This window comes from Lissotriton helveticus, chromosome 9 (assembly GCF_964261635.1).
Source record: "Lissotriton helveticus chromosome 9, aLisHel1.1, whole genome shotgun sequence".
In the NCBI taxonomy this organism is placed as follows: domain Eukaryota; kingdom Metazoa; phylum Chordata; class Amphibia; order Caudata; family Salamandridae; genus Lissotriton; species Lissotriton helveticus.
In genome coordinates, this window is record NC_136070.1 from 630,706,960 (window position 1) to 630,730,348 (window position 23,389).

Sequence of the window (23,389 nt, forward strand, 5' to 3'; positions counted from 1 at the left end):
CTTCACTTGCCTTGTCACTTGAGCCAAGCTACCCCCTTTGTGCTGGGCTTGCCCATCGCAGGTCCAACATAAAATTGGTGCTCAGCGGTGGGATTGCGAGCCGTGCTTGTTTTGAACCCCATAATAATTCAGTGTGCACCACAGGTACACACCCGGAGTTCTCCTAGCGGCCCTCAAATTCAACGTTTTGCTTTTTCCAAATTCTTTCCTGGAGGTGGGTGGAAGTGACCCTCAAAGTTCTTATCCTGGTCACCTACTTCGGGGTGGTGGTCCACACTTTTCACTGACCAGATGGAATTCGAAATGTCAGAGCTGGAGACCTATACTGTGGCACAGCTCAAGGATTTCTGTCAGGAGAGGGGAGTGTTTGTCAGGCGAGGGGCCACAAGAGAGGAGCTCCGTACTAGTCTGCGAGCATGGGTTGAAGCACACACGGAGGGAACGGTGGAGGAGGAGGAATCGGACAGAGGTACTGTCATTGATAGGACTGCGGAATGTCCCCCGGGGGTGGGTGAGATGTCAATCAGCCCCAAGGCAACCTCACGGGAGGGCAGCAGTGTGTCATCGAGAGGGTTGTCAGAAACCGAGTTAGCTGACAGTAGAGAGGAAAGACTGTTAAGGTGGGAAATAGCAAAAATGGAGTTGGAAGAAAGGAGGGAGGGGAGGAGGTTGGAACATGAGTCCAAGCTGGAGATGGAAAGGAAAAGGATGGAACACGAGTTCAAGCTACGAGAACTCGAATTCCAGGCCCCTAACATCACTCCGAAATCGAGTCAAAGGAATTTGCAGGGAGCCCAGGCCCCATTTACCCAAGGACGTAGTCGCCAGTTATACCGCTGGAGATGACATAGCCAAGTGGCTGGCAGCGTATGAGGTCTCCTTAAGAGCCCATGGGATCCATGAGAAGCATTGGGGTGGTGGATTATACCGGTACATGCCTCCGACAGGTAGGGATGCCCTTTGGCCCTAGACCGGGAGGAACAGGTTAATTACCCCGCCATGAAGGTGGCGCTCATCAGGAAGTTTGGGTTGACCCCCGAGAAATACCGGCAAAAGTTTAGGGGCAGCCACAAGCTGAGCTCACAGAATTGGGTTGACTTCCTGGATTTTGCCAAGAAAGCCCTGGATGCGTGGGTCCAAGGTAATGAGGTGGAGGACTATCGAGGGTTGTACGACTTGATACTCAAGGAACATCTACTCGAGAAATGTCTTCCCGAGCTGAGGCAACACCTGGTAGACAGCAAACTTACTTGCCCCCGTAAGCTTGCTGAGGAGGCGGACATTTGGGCAAGTACCCGAGTGTCGACGAAGGGGACAGGAGGAGATTCTCAGAAGTCCGGACAGGGCGCTCCCCAGAAGAAAGAGGGGGAGATAACAAGAAGCAGGAGTTCTCCAAAGGCCCCCAAAATACCTTTAAGGGGAAAGGTTTCTTCTCCACTTCTAAGGCTAGCCCGCAGAAGAAGCCTAATCCTGGCCAGAGTCAGCAGCCAAGGGTTATCCATTGCTACGAGTGCGGTGGTATTGGACATTATAAGGGAGACGTGAAATGCATAAAGAGACCACCCCCTCCCACTGGAGTAAAGGCCCCGGGAGTCGCTAGTGTAGCGCACGGGGAGGAGATGCCCTTAGTTAAGGGGGGGGGAGTGGGCGGGTGTCACCTTAGTGTCCCTGGGTGATCGGGAGGTGGTTCCAAAGATCCAGGTGCCCTCAAATACTACCAAGTATGGGCAATGGGTCACCATCAATGGCCATAGAGGGGAAGCTCTGAGAGATACAGGAGCCAGTATGACTATGGTAAGGAGTCATCTGGTGTCCTCAGAGCAGGTGATTCCAGGCGTACTTCATCCGGCCGCGATGGCTGACAGCAGAATGGGCCACTATCCTGTGGCCGAGGTTCCCTTTGAGTGGGGAGGGGTTGCAGGTTCACTTCGAGTTGCCGCCGCAAGCCCCGCCGTGCCAGTCGATTGTCTGCTGGGCAATGATATGGAGCACAATGCTTGGAAGGAGGTGGAATACCGGACTCATACTGAGATGCTGGGTACACCTGATTGGGCCTGTGTGAGTACCAGGTCTGCGGCTGCTTGGGAGGAGAAGTCGCGTGGGTTGGAGCCTGGAACAATGGCCCACCCAGCTGCTGATGAGGGAACATTTCGAGGACAGGAGGAGCCTGCCTCGATGTCCATGCCCCGTGAGATGGATAGGCCACCCGGAGTCCACGGAGGAGGACATGGTTCCGTTGGAGGACTTGCCTATCCCCGCTGAGTGGCGAGAGGAAGGAGGACCATCCAGGGAGGAACTGAGCAAGGGACAAAGGGAATGTCCCACCCTCGAGGGTCTGAGGCAACAGGCTGAAGCCCAGGCAGCAGGTAACGAGTCTGGGAACTATCGTGTTTACTGGGAGGATGGTCTCCTCTACAGTGAACCCAGGGCGCCAGTGCACGGACTGTCACGGGCCCTGGTAGTCCCACAGTGTTACCGAGCCTTCCTATTAGAGTTGGCTCATGAGATTCCCTTGGCAGGACACTTGGGTCAGGACAAGACCTTTGCCCGGCTTGTCCCCCACTTTTATTGGCCTCGAATGAGGGTGGCGTCCGACACATACTGTCGGTCGTGCTTGTCATGCCAAGCCAAGCCAATGGGAAAACAGGGACAAAGCTGAAGGCTCCCCTGGAACCACTTCCCGTCGTTGGCACCCCCTTTGAAAGGGTGGGCATCGACATTGCTGGGCCCCTAGATCCACCTACATCATCCGGTCACAGGTTTATCCTGGTCCTGGTGGATCACGCCACAAGGTATCCAGAGGCAATCCCTCTGAGAACCATTACTGCACCAGTAGTGGCCAAGGCCCTGATGGGGATCTTCACCAGAGTGGGATTCCCCAAGGAAGTTGTGTCTGACAGGGGGACCAACTTCCTGTCAGCATATATGCGGGCCATGTGGAAGGAGTGTGGAGTGACTTACAGGTTCACCACTCCTTATCACCCACAGACCAATGGTCTTGTGGAAAGGTTCAACCAAACCTTGAAGGGTATGATCAGAAGTCTATCCGAAAGCCTGCGGAGGAAATGGGACGTCCTCCTACCCGGTTTGCTCTTTTCCTACAGGAAGTGCCGCAAAAGGGAGTGGGCTTCAGCCCCTGCAAGCTTTTGTACGGGCACCCTGTACGTGGACCTCTCAGCCTGGTGAGAGACTCCTGGGAAAGCTCTCCCCGGAAAGTTCCCCAGGATGTGGTGAGCTACATGCTGGCCTTCCGAAGCCAAATGGCTAAGTTGTGGAAGCAAGCTTCTGACAACTTGGAAGCCAGTCAGGCAGTTATGAAAGCGTGGTATGACCACAACGCTCACCCAGTGGAGTTGGAGCCTGGCTAGAAGGTGTGGGTGATGGAGCCTGGAGAGCTGAGTGCCCTCCAGGATCGTTGGACAGGCCCCTACGACGTATTGGAGAAGGGCAAGTCTACCTATCTGGTGGACGTAAAGACCCCTCGGCATCCGCATCGGGTGTTACATGCTAATCGCCTCAAGCCCCACTACGAGAGGCCCGAAGTCATGTTGGTTATGGTGACTGACGGATCGGAGGAAGAGGACACAGAGCCTCTTCCCGACCTTTTTGCGTCTCAAGAAATGGATGGGTCAGTGGAGGGAATGTCGCCAGGTCTTGGGGTCATTCGCTCCTCTGTTCTCCCTTGTCCCGGGTAAGACCCACTTGTGTACCCACGACGTGGACACAGGGGACAGCCCACCTGTGAAGTCAAAGTCTTACCGGCTGTCTGACAAGGTGAAGGCCAGTATCCAAAGCGAAGTAGCTAAGATGCTGGAGCTAGGAGTCATCGCACCTTCAAGTAGCCCTTGGTCTAGCCCGGTGGTGTTAGTTCCTAAAGCTGCCCCACCTGGCACCACACCAGAATTGAGATTCTGTGTGGACTACCGAGGACTAAATTCGGTAACCAAAACGGATGCTCATCCGATCCCTCGGGCGGATGAATTGATTGACCGGTTGGGAGCTGCCCAATATCTCAGTACCATTGACCTCACTGCAGGGTACTGGCAGATTCCCATGTCTGATGGAGCCAAGGAAAGGTCAGCCTTCTCCACGCCTGATGGACACTACCAGTTTTGCGTCATGCCCTTTGGGCTCAAGAACGCTCCTGCCACTTTTCAGCGGCTGGTGAACACGATCCTCACCGGGATGGAGTCATTCTCTGCTACGTACTTGGATGACATAGCCGTCTTCAGTAGCAGCTGGGAGGATCACTTGCAAGCCGTTCTCCACACCCTGGAACGGGCTGGCTTCACGATCAAGGCCAGCAAATGTCAGATTGGACAGGGGTCGGTAGTGTACTTGGGACACTTGGTGGGCCGGGAACGGTGCAGCCCCTTCAGGCGAAGATTGAGGCAATCATGGCCTGGAAACCCCCCAAGACCCAGACTGAGGTCCGAGCCTTCCTGGGCCTCACAGGTTACTACAGACGATTCGTGAAGGGGTATGGCACTATCGTGGCACCCCTTACAGAACTCACGGCCAAAAAGCAACCCAGGAGAGTCATTTGGACGGAGGCTTGCCAGCGAGCCTTCGACACTCTGAAACAAGCATTGTGTAAAGCTCCAGTCCTGAAGGCTCCAGATTTTTCAAAAGAGTTCATTGTCCAGACAGATGCATCCGACATTGGCATTGGGGCGGTGCTATCGCAACTCAATGAAGAGGGTCTGGATCGGAGGAGCCAAGCTCGCGTCCGAGATGGCCGCGTTTTAGCTCGGCTCCGTTCACTCTCCTGTCTACAACAACTATCCTGTGCTTAATCCTACCCCGGGAAGTATTCTACGATGTGCTGTGGAACGATGATACCTCACGGACACTTACCGTTTGCTCCGGTGGCTCCTGGGTGTTACGGATCCTGAGTTGCGCCCCTGTCTGCTTCGGGGCCTCTGGAGCGGCCGGGCCTGGCACTCCTTGGCGGCGCCCGGGCTGGACGGGGCGCGGTTGCCGGCCCTTGGTGGTGGTGTGGAGTCGGAGAGGCCGATGTGCTAATAGACCGCTTGCGGCCCCCCGGGCCTAGTCCGGCGATCCTGCGGCCTGGTGTTGGGGCGCTGCCTTCCTTGGACGGGGTTCACCATACATCTGGCTCGTCCCCCCTTTGTTCTCTGGCCCGGCCATTTTGAGTTCCTCCGCCCGGGCTCGGAGAACGGTGCCGGCGGCGTGTGGGGTGCCGGCGCATCGCCTTCTTCTGGTGACCCCCCTTTCTGCCCTGGTGGCACCTCCGCTGGCGGCTGCCGATATCCTGTTTTGCCCCGCTGGTATCCGGGCGGGGATCTGTGTTTGCAGCGGCCCCGCCGAGCTTCTAAGATGGCGGCCGGCCCCATGACTCTCGGCCTTGCTGGGACTGGCGATGCGGATCCGCCGCACGGCACGTTTTCTGAATACTGCAAAGGTGATCCTACACTTGGCGACATCCTCGCCGCCCTGCGCTCCTGGGGGGCACCCATGACCGCACCTGTCGCTATCCTGGTGAGAGGTCCCTTGGCTGGACCTGCCGGACCCCCCCCGGTTTGTGCGGCTTCATCTCTGTTGTGTGCTGCTGGAACTTTCCTTGGGGTCGTGAACCTGGAGGCTGCTGTTGATGTGGATGTACGGAAGTCCGCGGCCCTTCTTCATCCTGTGCCTCCTTCTGCTCCGGAGGTTCGCCAGCCGGATCCCATCTGGACCGACCTCGATGGGTCTCCTTTTCCTCTCTTGCCTCACATGGCCAAACGAAAATCCTGTAACTGTGCCGCTGGACCGGCTTTCCCCGAGTTCTCATCGGAACTGTGCCTGCTTTGCCTGAGATGGTTCCTGTTCTATCTGGATCATCCGGATCGCGATCGCCTTGATTTGAGTGTATTTTTGATTCGACTCCCTGTTCTTCACCTCCGGCTCCATGTGATCTGGTTCGTTGGACTACTACAGTTGACGAAAAGCGAGGACAGGGTTGAGCTGATCTTGCCTCTGTGGACTGTTATTTTGTGGTATGGTTGGGCGATCCGTTTATAATTGTATGATTATATTTGATACTTCTTTACGTTCCTGGAGCTTATCCGTGTATTTACTATCTTCCCGTGGGCTCTGAGTATTTTCGGGCGGGAGCTGAAAGGGTTTTGATTGTGTGGCTCCTCTCCTGCTGTTTTTCCTTGTTTTCCCTTCCCCTCCCCCTTTTTATCTAAGTGATTCTTTCTTTCCTTATTTCTTCTATATTTCGGGTTCTAATTAGGGCGACAGACACGCTGCTGGGGGGTAGGCCATAGCCTTCTGCAGGGGTGCAGGGTGGGCTGTGCGGGGTGGGGGAGGGGTCTGTGTTTTTTTTTTTTGTATCTTCCCTTGTTCCTTTTTTGGTTCTATGGCTCTTATGTATCCCCTTATTTCGTGGCGCGGTGTCGGCACGTCGCCCCCCGGGGTGTTTGTGCTGGCATGGCCCTTTTGGTACGTCTGCTGTCACGGTTTACTACGCATTTATTTCTCCTGTTGCCACTAGTTCCTTGTGCCGACTTAGTATTGGGTGCTTTGTTAGCCGTGGGGGGCGTGCACTGACGCTGCACCCTCACTTTTTCTCCCTCCTTTTTCCGATGTCCTTTTCCTCCCATATTTTCCCTTTTCCCCCCCATTTTTCTTTTCCTTTTCTGGGTTGTTGTAACGGAGGGCTTTTAGTTGTGTAAGCGTACCTTTCGCTGTTTTACTATTATGTGCCATGGTAGTGGTGGGAGGGCGTTGAGCAGCGATTGTGATTGTTATTGATGTGGGACTATCATTCTGCCTTTGCCAAAATGTGACTGTTCTTTTGGTCTTTTCCTGTATTCGAAGCTTCGGCTTGCTCACGGCCCACCGCGGCCCTCTGGACTTTTAAGATTGTCTTTATCCTGTGAACCCCTTTATTTCATTACAAAATTAACCTACTCTTATCCTGTCCGCGATGGCGGCTCGAAGACTTGTTACCTTTGCCTTCATATGCGCTATTTAGAAATCCTGTTATCACTCCTGTATTGCCTTGTATGTCTCTTTATTGTGGTGGCCGGCCCGGTGGGTTGTAGGCCCGTATCTGTGAGCGCCTTCTGTACAATAAAGGTTAAAAAAAAAAAAAAAAAAAAATAAAATAAAAAAGGAGGGTCTGGATCAACCCGTGGTCTTTCTGTCACGGAGACTGCTTCCACGGGAACAGAGGTGGAGTACCATCGAGCGGGAAGCCTTTGCGGTGGTCTGGGCACTGAAGAAGCTGCGACCATATTTGTTTGGTTCACACTTCCTTGTTCAGACAGACCACCGACCCCCCTTCGTTGGCTCATGCAAATGAAGGGGGAAAATCCCAAACTGTTGAGGTGGTCTATCTCCCTACAGGGAATGGACTTTCGGGTGGAACACCGGCCCGGAGTTGACCACGCCAATGCAGACGGTCTCTCCAGGTATTTCCGCCTTAGTGTTGAGGACTCCCAAGGGGTTGGGTAGCTCTCCCCACTTTCAGCTGGGGGGGGGGGGGGGGGGGGGACGACACGCGTGTTAGACCAGTCTGCTTCTGAGAGTCTCCTCACCACTATGATTTCTTTTGTTCCCCTGTAACCCCCAAAATTTGTCGCTTTTTATTTGTCTACCAGGACTTTTTATGTGTTGTCTCATGGGGTTAGATGTTCCTTGACGCCCAGTTGCTCACAAGGTTTGTGGCACCTATTTACAAGGCGCCTGGCCCAAACCTGTGGCACTACAAACTGGGGTTGTCAACCTGTATAAATGGAACTAAAATGGTGGACACCCTTTTTCCTCATGTGAAGCGACTCCCATTGGAGCCTTCATGAACCCTGGCCTCTTGAGGTTTTGGCGCCCTTTGTTTGGCGCGCATTTCTGACAGGAATTCCTTTATTTTCCTCAGGTACACAAAATGGCTGCTCTAGAACCCCAGTACGGTGGCTGTGAGTGTCCTAAATACCCCTCAAGAGTGCCATGTCATTGTCACAGCCAGAGAAGGTTCTAGAACCTTCTGGCTCGTGCCAGTACCCCAGGGCACTGGCTATATAAGGCCCAGTCCCTGGCGGCCATTTTAGATGGAATGAAGGATTAAGAGATTCCAGACTTGACACCAGCCCTGTTGACCTCTGAGGTGGCTGGTAGCGCAGGCAGTAGAGCAGCAAAGGGTTGCTGGCGTTGTGGCTGACTGGCGTTCCAGTCAGCTACGTGAGAAGTGACCTAGCGCCTACAGCGCCTGCCCAGCGAGTACCTCATTGGCCCCAAAGACACTGGCCAGATTCGTGTGCCTCTCCGCCCCCCCCCGGTGGTGAACTGTGATCGACTTATCGAGTCCCAAGGCGAGAGCAAGTTCGCCGCGACCGCCAGCTGTGCCCCCTTCACGTCAGGTGCCTCTAGAGGGGAGCTCGGACGTCTCCGAGCCCCACCAGCGTAGAGCGCTTCCTGCGTAGATAGAAGGTGAGGTGGTGCGCCGGGGCGGGGAAAGGCCGGCCTTCGTTGGGCGGGACTAGCGTCTCTGCCACTCCCCAGTGACCCGGGAGCTGTAGTTGTGGGCGGGAACCACCCTGAATGCAGAAGTCGGAGGGAGGTCCGTGGAGCCCCTGAGAGCCCCGTCGCTAACGAGAGGAGTGCTGTGCCAGACTGAATCGTATCTTGAATTGCAGCCGATGTGAGGTGGGCCCGTTTCCTCATAGTGAATGCAGCGTTGTGAAGGAACTGTGAACCGGCATTCACTTGACTGTGTGCGAAGGTTGTGTGACCTCTCCGGCAGCCCGTTCGTCAGTCTAATGACTTTGAACTGGTGCCGCCTGTGCTCAAGTGGTGCTAAAGCCCGTAGGCGTGCATAGACTTCACCGGCAAAGCAGAGATCCTATCCCGGTGACCGCCGAGTGCAAATGATGTATTTACTGTGTTTCCTTGCCTTCTAGATATACGCGCATACCTTATTTTGTGCTCAGAGAAGCCGTATACCTGGTCATTGAAAACAGCATAAACTGTAAGAGTTTTCTTTCCCATTTGAGACGTATTGCAGATGTAATGATTCGAAAGTATTTAATTGGTGGCAGCGATACCAGAAGAAACATGTGGTTGTTTATGTAAATGAACCAATATTTATTCTGATATTTATTCTGATATTCATTCCTGAAGTTATTCTATTTATTAATACTATTTATTACCAGAACTGTATGACCAAAAGAAATGTATATGTGCTTTCCAGTCAACCCTATTTACAACAAAGAACTTTTATATAAAGGAATCGTATTTTTCTACAGCAGTGGTGTGGTGTCTTTTTTGGTGTGGATGTACAAGGAGTTATTATTGGGTCAGAGTCGGCTTAACACTACAGCCTTCACTTGCCTTGTCACTTGAGCCAAGCTACCCCCTTTGTGCTGGGCTTGCCCATCGCAGGTCCAACAGCAACGCAATAGCTTAAACTCTCGCAAATGCAAGACCCATTACATTGAGAGCATTAAATAAAACAGTCTGCTTTATAAGTCGGTGAGCACTATGTAAGAACACCAGTTACAGACACAGTCGTTATGGGAGGTTACAAATGGAGACATGGCGACAGATACAGATACCAAGGAGGGACCAACAAGCATAATGACTTGGAAGCCAGCGTTTAAGAAGAACAAGGACACAAGCCAATTAAAAATACGGGTCGAGAGTGGGCAGGGTTTCAAAGCCATACTCCACTATTGCATGGATCGCAGCAGCGCATGTGCTGCCCATGCTCGACCTAAAAAGGGGATACGGCAATCAGTGTGTGAAAGGTTAGGGGGTCATGGACGGATGTTTACATTAGAGCAGGCCCAAGATTAATTTTTGCTCAAGTGTAAAGTTACATCTCACAACAAGGTATTTTGTCATTAAGACCAATACTATTTGTCCTCGGACGGAAAACCCAACGTTGTGCTTTGGTGAAAAGATATGTAGCATCCCACATGGAATTTGCTTCCAGGATAAATATTTCAAATCATAAGGAGTGTGTGAGTTCATTGAAATGGTTACACACCATTGTGGTACTTCGTACACAGCGGATAGTACTTCTACGTTACACAATAGGACTTTAATTGCTCTGGTCATACCACCCCCTCACCCACCCCCTAACGGAGATTACAGGGGCAAGTAATCAAATAAATAGTTACAGTGTGTGTGTTGTCTGTGTCCATACAGAGTCAGTGCCTAGTCACACCTCTTTCGGCTGTTGAGTGAAGAGAAAACACTACATGATCTACAGGGATGGTGTCCCCTGTATCGGGAGTAAGTTCCCATAGGGTTCTTTGTGTAGAGGTCTGTTTTTCACGTGGTCTTGTTTGTACCAGAATGTATTTCAAATTTCGACGCGCATTTAAATGCAAAGCGAGGTTGTGATAAATGCACTCAACCAGTGTTAAGAAAACCCTAATGTTTCCTACAAGGTTTCCGATCCTGTTAAGAGTATGATGGGTTTACCTATAGGGATTACAATAGTCACAAAAAAAGAGACTAGCTTTGGGAGAATCATTTCGAACAATGCCCCATTACCAGCCAAAGTTAATGAAAGGGGGACACGAAAACCTTTGGGGGGCATACCTCGGCGACCAGACCACTACAGCTCCAACGCCCCAGCGCTCCCCTCCGCAAGCCCAGACCAGCAGCCGCAGTGTGAGGGGGGCGTAATCGACCCGGGAACTACAGTACCCAGACGCCCTAGTGGCGGAACACACCGCCACACGGATTTCCGGCGCCAGGAGGCGCTTCTAAAGGACTCCAGTACCGGTGGAGCGGGGGACACGAAAACCTTTGGGAGGCATACCTTGGCGACCAGACCACCACAGTTCCAACGCCCAAGCGCTCCCCTCCGCCGCAAGCCCAGACCAGCGGCCGCAGTGTGAGGGGGGCGTTATCGACCCGGGAACTTCAGTACCCAGACGCCCTAGCGGCGGAACACGCCACCACGCAGCGCTTCTAAAGGACTCCAGTACCCGCGTCGCGGGTCCGCGCCGGGCGAAGCCCGGGCTAAGGGCGGGCCCTCTGTGGCCCTCAGAGGCCAGAGGCGGACGGGACGGGGCCACTCCCCTTGGCTCATTGTTACGAAGAGGTAAAGAAAGACATTTGCTCCCTTTGGTTTTCCGCATATTGACTTTGGCCCTCACCAAGTACATTCCTCCTTCCGAAGCTTAACATCTGCCAATAACTATCCCGATTTACCCTAATTACACTATGACTCGCGAGGGGGTTAATATAGATGGCTCAACCTTGCCCATTGCTAGAGAAGTTGATAAAGGCGTATCTCCTCAGCCCACACTAACAGTAGACACAGAGTACACTTTTGCATGGTTAGATGACCTAAACACCCTGTGTAAAACGAAACATGCTTTAGTGGAATCGCCGCGTCCTGCTGAAAGCTCCTGTGAATTATCTGATACTGCTAGTCCCCTGCAGCCCATCCCTTCATCCAAAAAAGCCAACACAGAAAAACACCCAAAGTATAGCATCCCCTCAATTTCCATCTGTTAAAAGGAAACATAGTGGGGTTAATTATATTGGGAATCAATCAAACTTCCAAAAATTGTGCTCTAGCCCCACAGCTCCAGTCAGCAATTCTTCCACAACTCCCGAGGCTGTCGATAAATTAGCCGTTCCAGCTTCTCCTCCACAGCAGGACTTACTATCCCTTATTGAACAACTGGTTAGCTCTATTATATCACCACTAATAGAAAAAATAAACATACTAGTGGACAGGCTGACTGGAATGGAGGAAACCATTAAATCTAACTTGCTAGCCAATAAATGCTTCATAACATCGAATTGCTCCCATCCATCTACTACTCCCAATGACCCCAAGCCAATCTCGCAAGAAAAAAGGGCTCCAACTTAACCAATAGTCCCTAACGCACCAGTGTCAATAGCTCATAAAACTTTTTTAAAACCCCTTTTTCCACAGATTACTGCTCCTAGAGCACAGCACAAAAAAGCTACCCCTATCCAACTCCCTCCGGAGGCAGCTCCGTTTGTATGTGTCCTCGCGGGAGTTCCATTACTTACACCTGGGAAAACCGAGAGACAATGTGATCTGCTGAATAAGGTAAAATTTTGCTTGGCAAAAAACAGACCCCTGCCACCTAAGCTTGAGGGTACAATACTGAGCGTCAGAAGGGTGGGTTGGCTGGGTTCCCTCCCAAAGGACATCGATGGCGACCTAGTACTTGTTAGATTTAGGCAGAGAGACATTGTCCCATACCTGCGTACATGTGCACCTCAAGTGGGTAACAGCCCAATCTCCGTCTGGGATCTGCATGATTTTTACCCTAGAATGCGGTGCAACCCCACACCCAGCCTAAAGGAAGGCTGCAACATGATAATGGGCAGAGGAGTGGCCGTAGCTTTCCCACCTATACCAGACAGGAATCGTTGTTTTATAGTCGCAAGTATTGGAACCCCTATTAATTACGGTTTGATTTAAGCTTAACCTGTGAAAAGTGCGCTATAATTAAGATATTTATCCCCACAGGCTGGGTAAAAACTTTTTAACTTCATATATTATGTGTTATTGTATCTATGTTTTTACTTGAAACTGTTTTTTTAACTGTACGCTTTTATGATTTTCAACCAAAACGAATAAAGCTATACTGACTGACTAATGAAAGGGCGACCCACCAGTCAATTTGCAAAGCAGGTTTGTCCAATACCATTACATAATTATGATAAACTATCAGCTCCAGGTCTCCATACACAGGGTTCCCAGATACTGTACCAATCCTTTCCACCGTATAAGCTGTAAGATCCACACAAATACAAACGTCTCCTCTGTTACTGGAATGTGTCTGGTTTTGCTCAATTTATCCATGCACCAGAATAGCTTCCAAAATGGACAACATCCTGAATGATTGAGTTTACTTTTATGCAAGGGTCTTTTATAAAAAACAGGTCATCCACATACTTGGAAATTAAGTATCTGCGCGCAGGAAACTCAATGTTGCATTATGCCCATATTGTTCGGGACAGAAAAACGTTATCAGCCATGATCATGGTTGTATTTGTAATTTAAAAAAAAAAAAACACACAAAAAACACACCACACCCACACAATCACTGAAAGAATCAAGAGCATTAGCAACTCTAATCAGGTTAGATTATGTAAAAAGTGGAGTCAAGCACCTGCTTGAGCCTTCTTTCTATGACAGATTTTGCACAATATACATTAGTGGTCATTTCACTGCCAGTCATGTTTCCAAACCCAGACTAGTTAACAGCACAAGGGGGCAGATAAATGAGTTAACCTAACAATTCTAGAACAGGTTTGAATGTAACTGCAAAAGTGTTACAGACATGCACGCCACATTTCAATTTAATGTGCGAAAAATCTCAGATTTGGAACAAACAATAGAGCGCAAAAGAATAAAAATACAAAAAGGATCTAAATTAAACTCCGATGTACAAATTGCACACATTCGCATGTGATCAACAAAAAGAAAACTTACCTTATCAAAGCCCTTTTCTTCCAGACGACCACCCAGAGTGTCTCCAATACCAGCAAGACAATGCACTGGTTTCTCTCCCATAGGCTCTGCTACGAAGTCTCGGTGTTTCTGAGAGGTAGACGACATTGTGGTGGATTCAGCTCTGCAGGGTAAAACAAAAAACCAAGTCAACAGCCGGAATATAATCTAACCTCCAGTTACAAAACAGGTTTCTGTTGAGGTCTTGAGACTAGGCAATGTTGTTTGGCAACTGCAAATATCCGCCAATCCTGTTTAACTGCCACAATACATGACTACTTAACTGGACAGAATGACAAACACCGAAGAAACAGGCCACAGGAAGAGCATTTGAGTCACATAGGAACATGCTCTAGTGGCAAACACAATGTGTCAAATCCCAACCAGTCAGAGATCCCAAGACCCATATTCTACCCATGTATAGACAATGTCTTTTCTCTCCTCCAATTACAGGCTGTTATGTGAAGACTACAAAAAAAAACCTCCCAATATACATTGTTCCTGCAAATTTGAAATAGGTTTTAGAGACTTCAGCTGAGCCTGTCAACCCTCGAACAAGCTTAATATCGAGACGGGACTGTAGACGTTTTCTCTTCAGTTTGGAGAGAACTTCCATCTTTGTGTGCTCTTGCCCTATTCAGAGCAGTAGCGCTCGGGTGCGGAGGATGGTTCCAGTACGCCTTTGCACTACTTTAAGGAAATCCCACTGGTGGGAGCACCAAAAGATTTCCTTTTATTCATTTCCGCTTTAAGAGCTTCGCCAGCAATCAATGCAGTCGTTTTTGTCTGTAATTTTGTCATTACAGAACGAAAGTAAAACAAGCAGATCAGCTCATTTCACTTTCAGTGCTCAGGTGTAATCTACCCTTTCCAACTGTACCTTTCCCTAGTGGACCGCCAAAGGAGACCCACAAAATTCCAACCACCCAGCCCCCGATAAAAAATGCTACCCCACTTGTGTGACTTGTTCTTGACCACCAACAGCATTAATCAAACTAGGGTAAATGAGTCGCTCCCTGATAGTCCCATTGACCTTGGTTTCATGCTTGCCTGTTGCGTGTACTGGGCCCAGCCACAGAAGTGAGGTAGCATTTTTAATGTGACAAGTGGGTGGTAGGAATTTTGAGGGTTCCTAATGATTCCAGAAGTTTACGTCGCACAAATGCAAGGAAAGTGCAATTTTAGGCAAAGTTTGAGGTTTGCAGGGCATTGCGAGTAAGAAAACGTTGTGGGATCCTCTGAAAGCATACCCTTCTGGACTCTCCTGAGTGTCTAGTTTTCAAAATGGATGAGTTTGGTAGGATTTGCTGGGTGGCTGTTGATCCCCCAGCCAATAAAAAAAACTGTTACCTTAAACATTAATTAGATCGTTTTTATGATAGGAAATGTTGATGTCTCCACACTATTTTGGGGCCTTTTCTTTTGTAGGTACTAGGCAAACACACACACGTGAGGTACCATTTTTTAATCGGGAGACTTTGGGGGAGCGGGGGTACTGAGTGGTAGGAAAAGTGTGGCTCCTCAGTTTCCAGACGTTTTTCCTCACAAGAGCGTGAGGAAATGTTCATATTTAGTCAAAGTGAGAGGTTTACACATGTTTCTAGATAAGAAAACCTGGTGGGAGCCGTACAAGTCAACCTACCCTGGATTCCCCTATGTGTATAGTTTTAAAAAATGTAGTTTGTCTAGGTTTCCACAGGTGGCTGCTGAGCTAGGGCTCAAAATTCACAGCTACCCACATTAACAAAAGGGCCAGTTTCCAGTGATAAAAAAAATGTAGTGAGTCTATGTTGTGTTTATAGCCCTTTCCTGCTGCAGGCCTACCCACACAAGTGAAGTACCATTTTTATCAGGAGTCATTTGGGAATACAGACCAGTAGAACATTTGTAATTACCACTTGTATTTCTCTGCATTAGTCTTCCAAATGTGGGGCAGTGTGTAATAAAGAAGACCGTTTTATCAACTCCCTTTAAATCACATAGTAGTACTAGTACCCACAAATTCAGAGAAGCACACAACCCCCGCTCAAACTCCATATTTGGTGTCTATTTCAGAAATAGATAGGATTCTTTGATACCCACTTTCACTCTTTATATTTTGCCATATGAATTGCTCTATACCTCTTACACAATGAACAATGATTGCAAAGTGCAGTTCAGCTTTTGGCTCTTGGTACATCAGGTTTGTGCGGCCTTACAGATCATGAGGAGGATGGCCTTTTCCACTTCTCACACACCAACCTGGGGTCTCTCCTTAACAGTATTATATTCTCTTTTGATCTTACCTTCATTAATCAGGCATGCTCCCCCCCAGTTCCCTTTGCCCCAACATATAATGGAAGAGGCTGTGAAACTACAATCGATTTTGCACTGATATCCCCCACTAAACCCAATTTTATAACTTTTTGGGAGATAGGGGATGACCCAATGAGCGATCATTACCCTATTACCTTTGGGGTTAGGCTCTCAGAGGAGAAAGCAAAGGAACCTAGCGGTCCACTTTATCCACTAGAGGTCACCTTAACAAAGATAAATGGCTATGTGATAAAGTGGGAGAAATTGAACCCCACAATCTTCTTCCACAACCTCATATCATCTTGTTTTGCAGACATATTTGTCTGTTTAGAAGAAGATATTGATCCTAAGGCGATTATGGCAGCTTTCGCCGATATCCAGCTGTACATAAAAAACATTTTAACCAAGAGCCACAAAATGAATGGGAAACACGCATGCGGGTGGTTTGACTCTAGGTGTACAGCTGCCTTAAAGAATTTGAAGAAAGCTTTAAACACCATTCCGAAAAACAGGGTTCAAATCTCCCAGGCCAGACGAGAGTATAAGAGGGAAATTAATCATCGGAAAGCAACTATGAAAAGTAAGGCCTGGGAAGCTTTGGGGGAAGCTGCCAGGAATAAGGACACCAACCTCTTCTGGAAAGTTATAAGATCAGTATATAATACAAAAGATACTGACAATTGCATAGATGTAGCAATCACGGCAGAGCTCTGGGTAGAACACTATGGCAAACTTTACACCAACAGCCAGGGGGACACCCAGAACCAACAAAAGGTAATCTCATCCTTGAATAAATCAACTCAGGATTATCAGCTAAGTGATCCCCCAGTATCCCCATACCCAATCGATCTGGTCTTTACCACCCTAGAAGTTGAAAATGCAATCAGGGAAAGCCCCCCAGGGAAAGCCCCTGGCCCCGACCATACACCAGTGGATCTTTATAAAACAAATTTGGAATTCTGGGCTCCCCTGCTAACTAACGTTTTAAATATGGGAAACAAATGCGGCTTAATTAACACCTGGTCAGACGCAATTGTAGTGCCCATTTTTAAAAAGGGAAACCGGGACGATCCTGCATGTTACCGTCCTATATCGTTACTGGACGGCCTCATGAAAATTGCAGGAAGGATCGTCCTTAAGAGAATTCAGCACTGGGAGACAGAAAAAAAGGTCATCTCGGAACTCCAATACGGCTTCCGAAAGGGATTGGGTACTCAGGAACAATGTTTAAATCTGTCCTTACTGATTTCCAAATATACTGAGGCCAAAAAAGGGGACCTGTTTGTCACATTTGTTGACCTTAGCTCAGCATTTGATTGTGTGGATCATCTGCAGCTCTGGTCAACATTGGAACTTATTGGGGTGGATCCTACTATCGTCGTATTCATAAAAGAACTGTACAGAGATGCCGGTGCCAGAGTGAGGTTCGGGACCCAGGGGCATTGTACTCAGAAATTTGCCATAAATAGAGGGGTTAGGCAAGGCTGTATACTTGCGCCCCTTCTATTTAGCTTTTATATTAACTCCATTGTAGAGCATTTAATAAATCTGCCAAGTGACTAACCAGCCGTCAATGGTAGGCCTGTACCCATCCTATTATATGCCGACGACGCGGCAATTATGTCTAGGACTAAGATAGGGTTGCAGAGAGCGGTAAGCGAATTCTCATCCTACATGGGGAAAAGAAATCTGAAAGTGAACATCTCTAAAACTTTCTCCATGCCATGCACCCAAAAAAACAAAAAGCCACCATGTTCGATATATCTTGACGAGCAAAGAATTGAGAGTACAGATACTTTTTGTTATTTGGGTGTTGTTTTTGAGAGGAAAGGAGCTTGGAAACATGCAGTATCTGCTAGGAGGCTTGCCTTTACCCGTGCTATTGGGGCCCTGAGAACTTTTGCAGCTAAAATTGGGGGCAAACCAACTGCCGAGATGTTACAGATCTACCAAGCCAAGTGTGTAGCGACAGTCACTTATGGAGCAGGCCTATGGGGCTTTGAAAATGTGTCCTCACTCCAAATTTGTGAGAATCTTTTTATTCGCTATTTACTAGGTGTGAGTAAATTTACTTCAACTTTTATTACTCACATTGAGACTGGCCTCAAATACCTTAGCGACACTATAAAGCTATCACCGTGTTTGCTTTGGCACAAAATCTGGACCACTATGGAATGCCAATTTAATAGAGAACTCATCACGGATTGTATGAACCTGGATGCTGCATCCAAAATCAAATGGCTACGACACGTCCGGCAGATGTTCTCTAAAATTGGACATCCTGAATACTATGATGACCCAGAGTCCTTAGAACATTTGTCTAGGCCAGCTCTCAAAAAACTTTTAATCACACACCTGGAAAGCGTTAGATGGGACACTGAGAAACTCAAAACTACCACCCTGAGTTACCAAAAAATTACCCCTAACGAAGGTGTACAATTGTATCTCAGGGCTGAAACTGCACCTTATCCTCGCATGCTTCTTACCAGGCTGCGTTTAGGCACTTTCTTCCGTATGGTCACTCTTCCAAAACAAAATGATTGGATTTCGCCGAATCTAATTTGCCCATGCGATGATCATTCATTACAAAGTAATATTCATATAATGTTTTTCTGTAATCTGTATTCTGCCCCAAGGAAACTGTTCCTCTTACCTTTGCTTAAACGCTGGGGCATAAGAACATGTAAAAATGCTTATTTGAAGTTACTCTTGCTAGATGAGGTGTATGTCATCTTTGTCGTTTCTCGCTTTTTAATGTCAGTGATGAAATACAGAAATTCTATGATGTAAGCCTTACATGTTTAAATTTTACTAGACGCTTTAACATATCCTCATCATTGACTTTTTATATATGGAAAACTGTTTTATAGATTCTTTATAAATTTCTCGATGGGGAAAACTTTTTAAATTTGTTGTATAAAATGTACTTGTATGCTTTCTGCAGATAAATCGAATAAAGCTAAATTTGAATTTGAATTTACATCAGGTTCTTCCCCACAACCAGAAGGGTCCAGTAGAAGTAATGGTATATTGCTTTTGTAAATTGGCCATCATGACAAGAAGCTACAAATGAAAATGGTGTCACAATTGGAAGCTTTTCCGTACTCAATTCAAAACTTTTTTCGGTAGTTTCAAAACAACCATAAAAGTATACATGAATAAAAAGCTGTATGTATTACACATAAATAGCAACACAGTTTATAAAAGATTATTCAAGGCAATACTCCATATACAATGTAAATGAGTTGATCGTACCTAAATGCATTTAAAGTATGAAGAAAAGGGGGTACAATCTCCATTAAAACTGGGTTGAGTCACAAGGCAACAATACTTTTGCATATAGTAATTTCATTAATAATATAAATTGCTACATTAAGACAAACCCCGGCATCATTTAATTCAGACAGATATTTTAAGGCAGCCATATGCGATCCATTGCCATACTCAAGCAAAAGTGGATTTAAATAACTTCTGAATCCTGAATAAAACCACAGAACATAAAGTGCACAGCGCTTGGTCTACTCTGTCCTTCACATGGGCAAGGGGTCGAATCCAGAGGACACATTTTCATATTAGGGAAAGCAACAAGGTGATGGACAATTTCCAATCTGAATCTAACACAAAATGGTGCAGAAGATTGGGTATATTGGTCAGGCAATCGTGACAGCCCTCCATTACATTAAGTGTTAAGGAAATCAACCGCTAAGTTTTACCTATCTCGCAATCCATCCAGGCTGCCCTCTTCTGATTCATAAAAGTCTCTAATAGACGACTTACCAAGTGATATTACTAATTCAATGCAATTTTGATATGGCACTCCAACAGAGGTCCACAAAATTGCACAAATAGAATACGTTATGTACAATACAAAAATCCTTCTACATTCAACCAGTAGATATTATAGTGTACAAAAATAGCATTAAGAATGTCCTAATATCCAGAAAGGTTTTTAAAAAATTGATATACCTTAAACAAACCATTTCATTTGGAGGGGACAGAACAAATGAACAGGCCTCCTGGGCAGAATGAATATATTTGATATAAATGGACCTTAAAAACACATGCCTGACCTTTTGTAGCTTATTTTTTTTTTAAACCTTTATTTGTACAGAAAGGATATACAAATCTGGGCCTACAACCAGTCCGGCCGGCCACGACACGATAGAGCAGTCAAGAAATCCAGAAGGAAAATATACAGAATTGATCATAAAGGAGCGCAATCAATACAGCCCAAAGAAGGGGGGGGGGAGGGGGACCTGGACGGCCCGCAAACAGGAACAAAGAAGGTTAATTTTTATGATATTACGATAAGGAGTAGAACAGGCTCGGTTACAGCATAAATGAATCCGGGTTCCCAAAGCAAACCAGTGGCTACAAGAAAGCTAAAGGGCAGCAATGCGGAGGAGTGTCACTACAGTATACATCAGTATGAAAACAGATGCAGTTAACACAAATCAATATTCAATTAGACTCATCTTATGCACAACCACCACCCAGTAGTACATCGGAAACAGAACAAAGGAACCGGAATATTGACATCACTAGAACTAACCCGTCATACTAACCTTTGGGAAAGAAAAAAGGAGGAGGGGAGGGGAAGGAAGAGGGGAAAAAGAAAAATACAGACTGAAAGAGAAGAACGCCGCGCCGATACAAGCACCCCGTATCAAGGACACATAAAAGAGCAGCATTATTAGCAACGAGGAAGGGATGGGAGTCGCAATTGAAATGCAGCATAGCCACAAGAAGGAGAGCAGCGATGATACAGACCCCACCCCAATCGTACCATGGGAGGCAGGGACAGACGCGGCGCTCCTATAAGGGACACAAAAGGGCCATAGAACTAAGGAAAATAAAACAGCAGATAAGACCCATCCCACCCAGCACCCCTGCAGAAGGCTACGGCCTACCCCCCCAGCAGCGTGCCTGTCGCCCTAAATCAGAACCCGAAATGTAGTAGAGACAAGAGAGAAGAGGAATAAAGAGACAAAAAGAAGGACATGAAGACAGAAAGAAGTGGGAGGGAGGAGTAAAGGAGCAGAGACAAAACGGTCGGCCTCAGCCCTCCGCCCAACCATACAAGCGTAATACGTTTAAACGAAAACGACACAATCTCGAGCGTCATAAAACTTACGAGGGGGTCACCCACAGCACTATGTATACGGGCAATTGCGCCACGGATCTGTACACCATCAATCCACCGGGAGCAATGTATCTCACCCCAGGCCTTTCTTAGCCACAATTACCACCCACCACATGACAGCGGGAAGTGAGCAACTCGGTGCGGGGCAATCACACAAATGAAAAAAATTCCGATAAAAACGTAGGCCAGGGAGGTCAGTCCATAGGCAAGAGAACAAAAGTTCGGGTATGCAGTTCAAGTGTCCCAACAATGTTAACAAGGGCAGTAAAAGACAGGAGTTCAGTCTCGCCGTTTGGGAAAGCGGGGGTTCCCCTGCAGTACGGAAACACAACCTCATCAAGGCAAAGATATGCAGCAGTCCACCATGCTTTTCGGGCACTCGGGTAGGATCGGGCCCCAGCACGATATCCAAGTCCCCGAACTCCAAACATTGAAGCGCAGGAGGTTCCAAAGCCACTTGCTTGCAGACCTGTCGATGGACAGCGGTAGTAACCCTCGTCGCGACCGAGGGGGGGCGAGGCAGTGGCATCACTGAGACGAGAGGGGACCATGAAGAACCGTCCATCTAAGATGGCGGCGGACCGCACCGATCTCCCAGGGGCACCGGGGGCCAAGGCCGCATGCAAGGATCGTAATGCGTCAAGAACGTCGCCAATTGTAGGCTCACGCACACATGTCCAGGCCCCCGTGCAGTCCAGCAACCCAAGTCCGCCGTCTTGAGGATATCCACGGCCTAGTTTGACGGCCGCCATTTTGTAGATTCAGCCTCGTCACCACCCTCCGCGACTCTCGGATCAGTCCCACAGATGCGGACTCCCTCAGGTACTAAGGGGGTCCCGCTAATGGCAGCCTTGGTGCAGAAAGGAGAGCCGCCAAAATCGGGGGTCCGCCTGTACTATCGCTGGCGTGTCTGACGAACAGAGCCCGGGCGCGAGGCTCCAGGGCGGATGGACGGAGCAGCGGCGGGGGGACCCCTTCACACGATCAGTCCTCGGAGCACCGCGCCCCGTACCAGCCTCACGGTTGCCAATGCAAGCCCGGATCAGGACCACCGGGATGCTCGCACAATGGCCTCTCGCCAGTGGCTCACTCTCTCGGCCGGGGCCGACGTTTACATCAACGCCAGGCTGGGTCCAATAGGCGAGGCCCCGGTCTCATCACCGCGGAGGCCCCGGTCCCTCCGGGGGCACAACTTCGGAACCGCGGCACGCAGGAGCCTCCAGGTCAGACGGTGAGTAGGAGCAACACGTTACGTTTCTGTTGCTTCTCGAGTGGGTCGTCTCGGGGCAGGATATGAGAGTCAGGCCGGAAGGCTGACGGAGCCGAGCTACAAAGCGACCATTACGATCGCGAGCTTGGCTCCTCCCCCCTTTTGTAGCTTATTATAAACAAATAACATGATTAAAATCTTGACTTTTCGATTGGCACATTTCACAGATGCTCTCCTCAGTAGGAATTTTGTCCCAAATACCGGTGACATCTCTTAGGGGCAACAAATTAATTCTTAATAAAAGAATTAGCCTTCTGATGCCATGAGGAAGGTTCCGTGCTAAATAGGGCTGTGGTCTATTCCCCAAAGCACTTCCACAAACCACCTCATTATGCAACTTGGACTGGCTCAAGTCGGTGTCTCTAGCCAAGCTGATAAGAGGGTGCAACAGCTTTAGTGCTGGTTTTAACATGGGGAAATGAATGTTCAAAATAAGCCCAAATGAGTTGTATGCTTGGAGAAAGTACCTAAAAAATGTTGGACGTTCTCTCAATTTATCGAAGATTTCTAATCTCAAAGCAGCCATGAGAGGGCCCTCCTCCCCCCAAATACACAATTTCCCCATATCAAAACCGCAGCCCAGGATAAAACATGAGGAAAGTAAACCAAATTCTAGGCACAAGATGTGCGGCAGCATGAGAATTTTGATTGCAAATTTTTCAAAGGATTTGACCTTCAGCCTTGTCAAAGGAAGGCAAGTGTTTCTAATCCACTACCTCAACCGTGTATATTAATGAGAGCAGACTTTTACCTTAAAGACTGACAAAACATGACCAAAATAGCGATTCTCACAAGTTTTAAAAAATCTATTTAAAGCTCTAGCCTGGGAGACGGGCTTGCTAACAGATTAATGTGGTCTAGATGTTACCCAGTTTTCGAAAAGACCTTGCTGAAATATAAATCGGAATGTACCAATTCCAGTTCTTTGGAACCCAGTGATGACTTAAAACGTCTCTTTAGTCTATAACCTTTCTTGCAGAAGACCAAAATGTTGCTTTTAGCAATACTAATTTTCTAAAAAGGCGGGCTTCTGAATATATAGTTAGAGCATCCGGGCGAGGCTGCAGACCAATAGGTGTTAAATCAAAGACCGCACCGTCATCCTCATATAACAAAGAGCCAACGGACATAATGCCAATCTTGGGGGCATCCCACTGCACTGAGTTCAAAGCAGCAGGAAGATCAGATATGTACAAAGAAAACAGAGGGGCCAACAAGC

The 23,389-nt window shown here is 48.2% G+C and overlaps 1 protein-coding gene across 1 annotated transcript in view; it reads right to left on the reverse strand.

Moving 5' to 3' along the window:
- BANF1 (barrier to autointegration nuclear assembly factor 1) overlaps window positions 1-23,389 on the reverse strand; it is a 69,257-nt gene that overhangs the window by 37,946 nt on the left and 7,922 nt on the right. Inside the window, exon 2 of the mRNA XM_078660693.1 lies at window positions 13,445-13,586. Coding sequence (XP_078516819.1) covers window positions 13,445-13,570 — 126 coding nt within the window. The 5' untranslated portion in view covers window positions 13,571-13,586. The remainder of the gene's footprint in view (window positions 1-13,444; window positions 13,587-23,389) is intronic.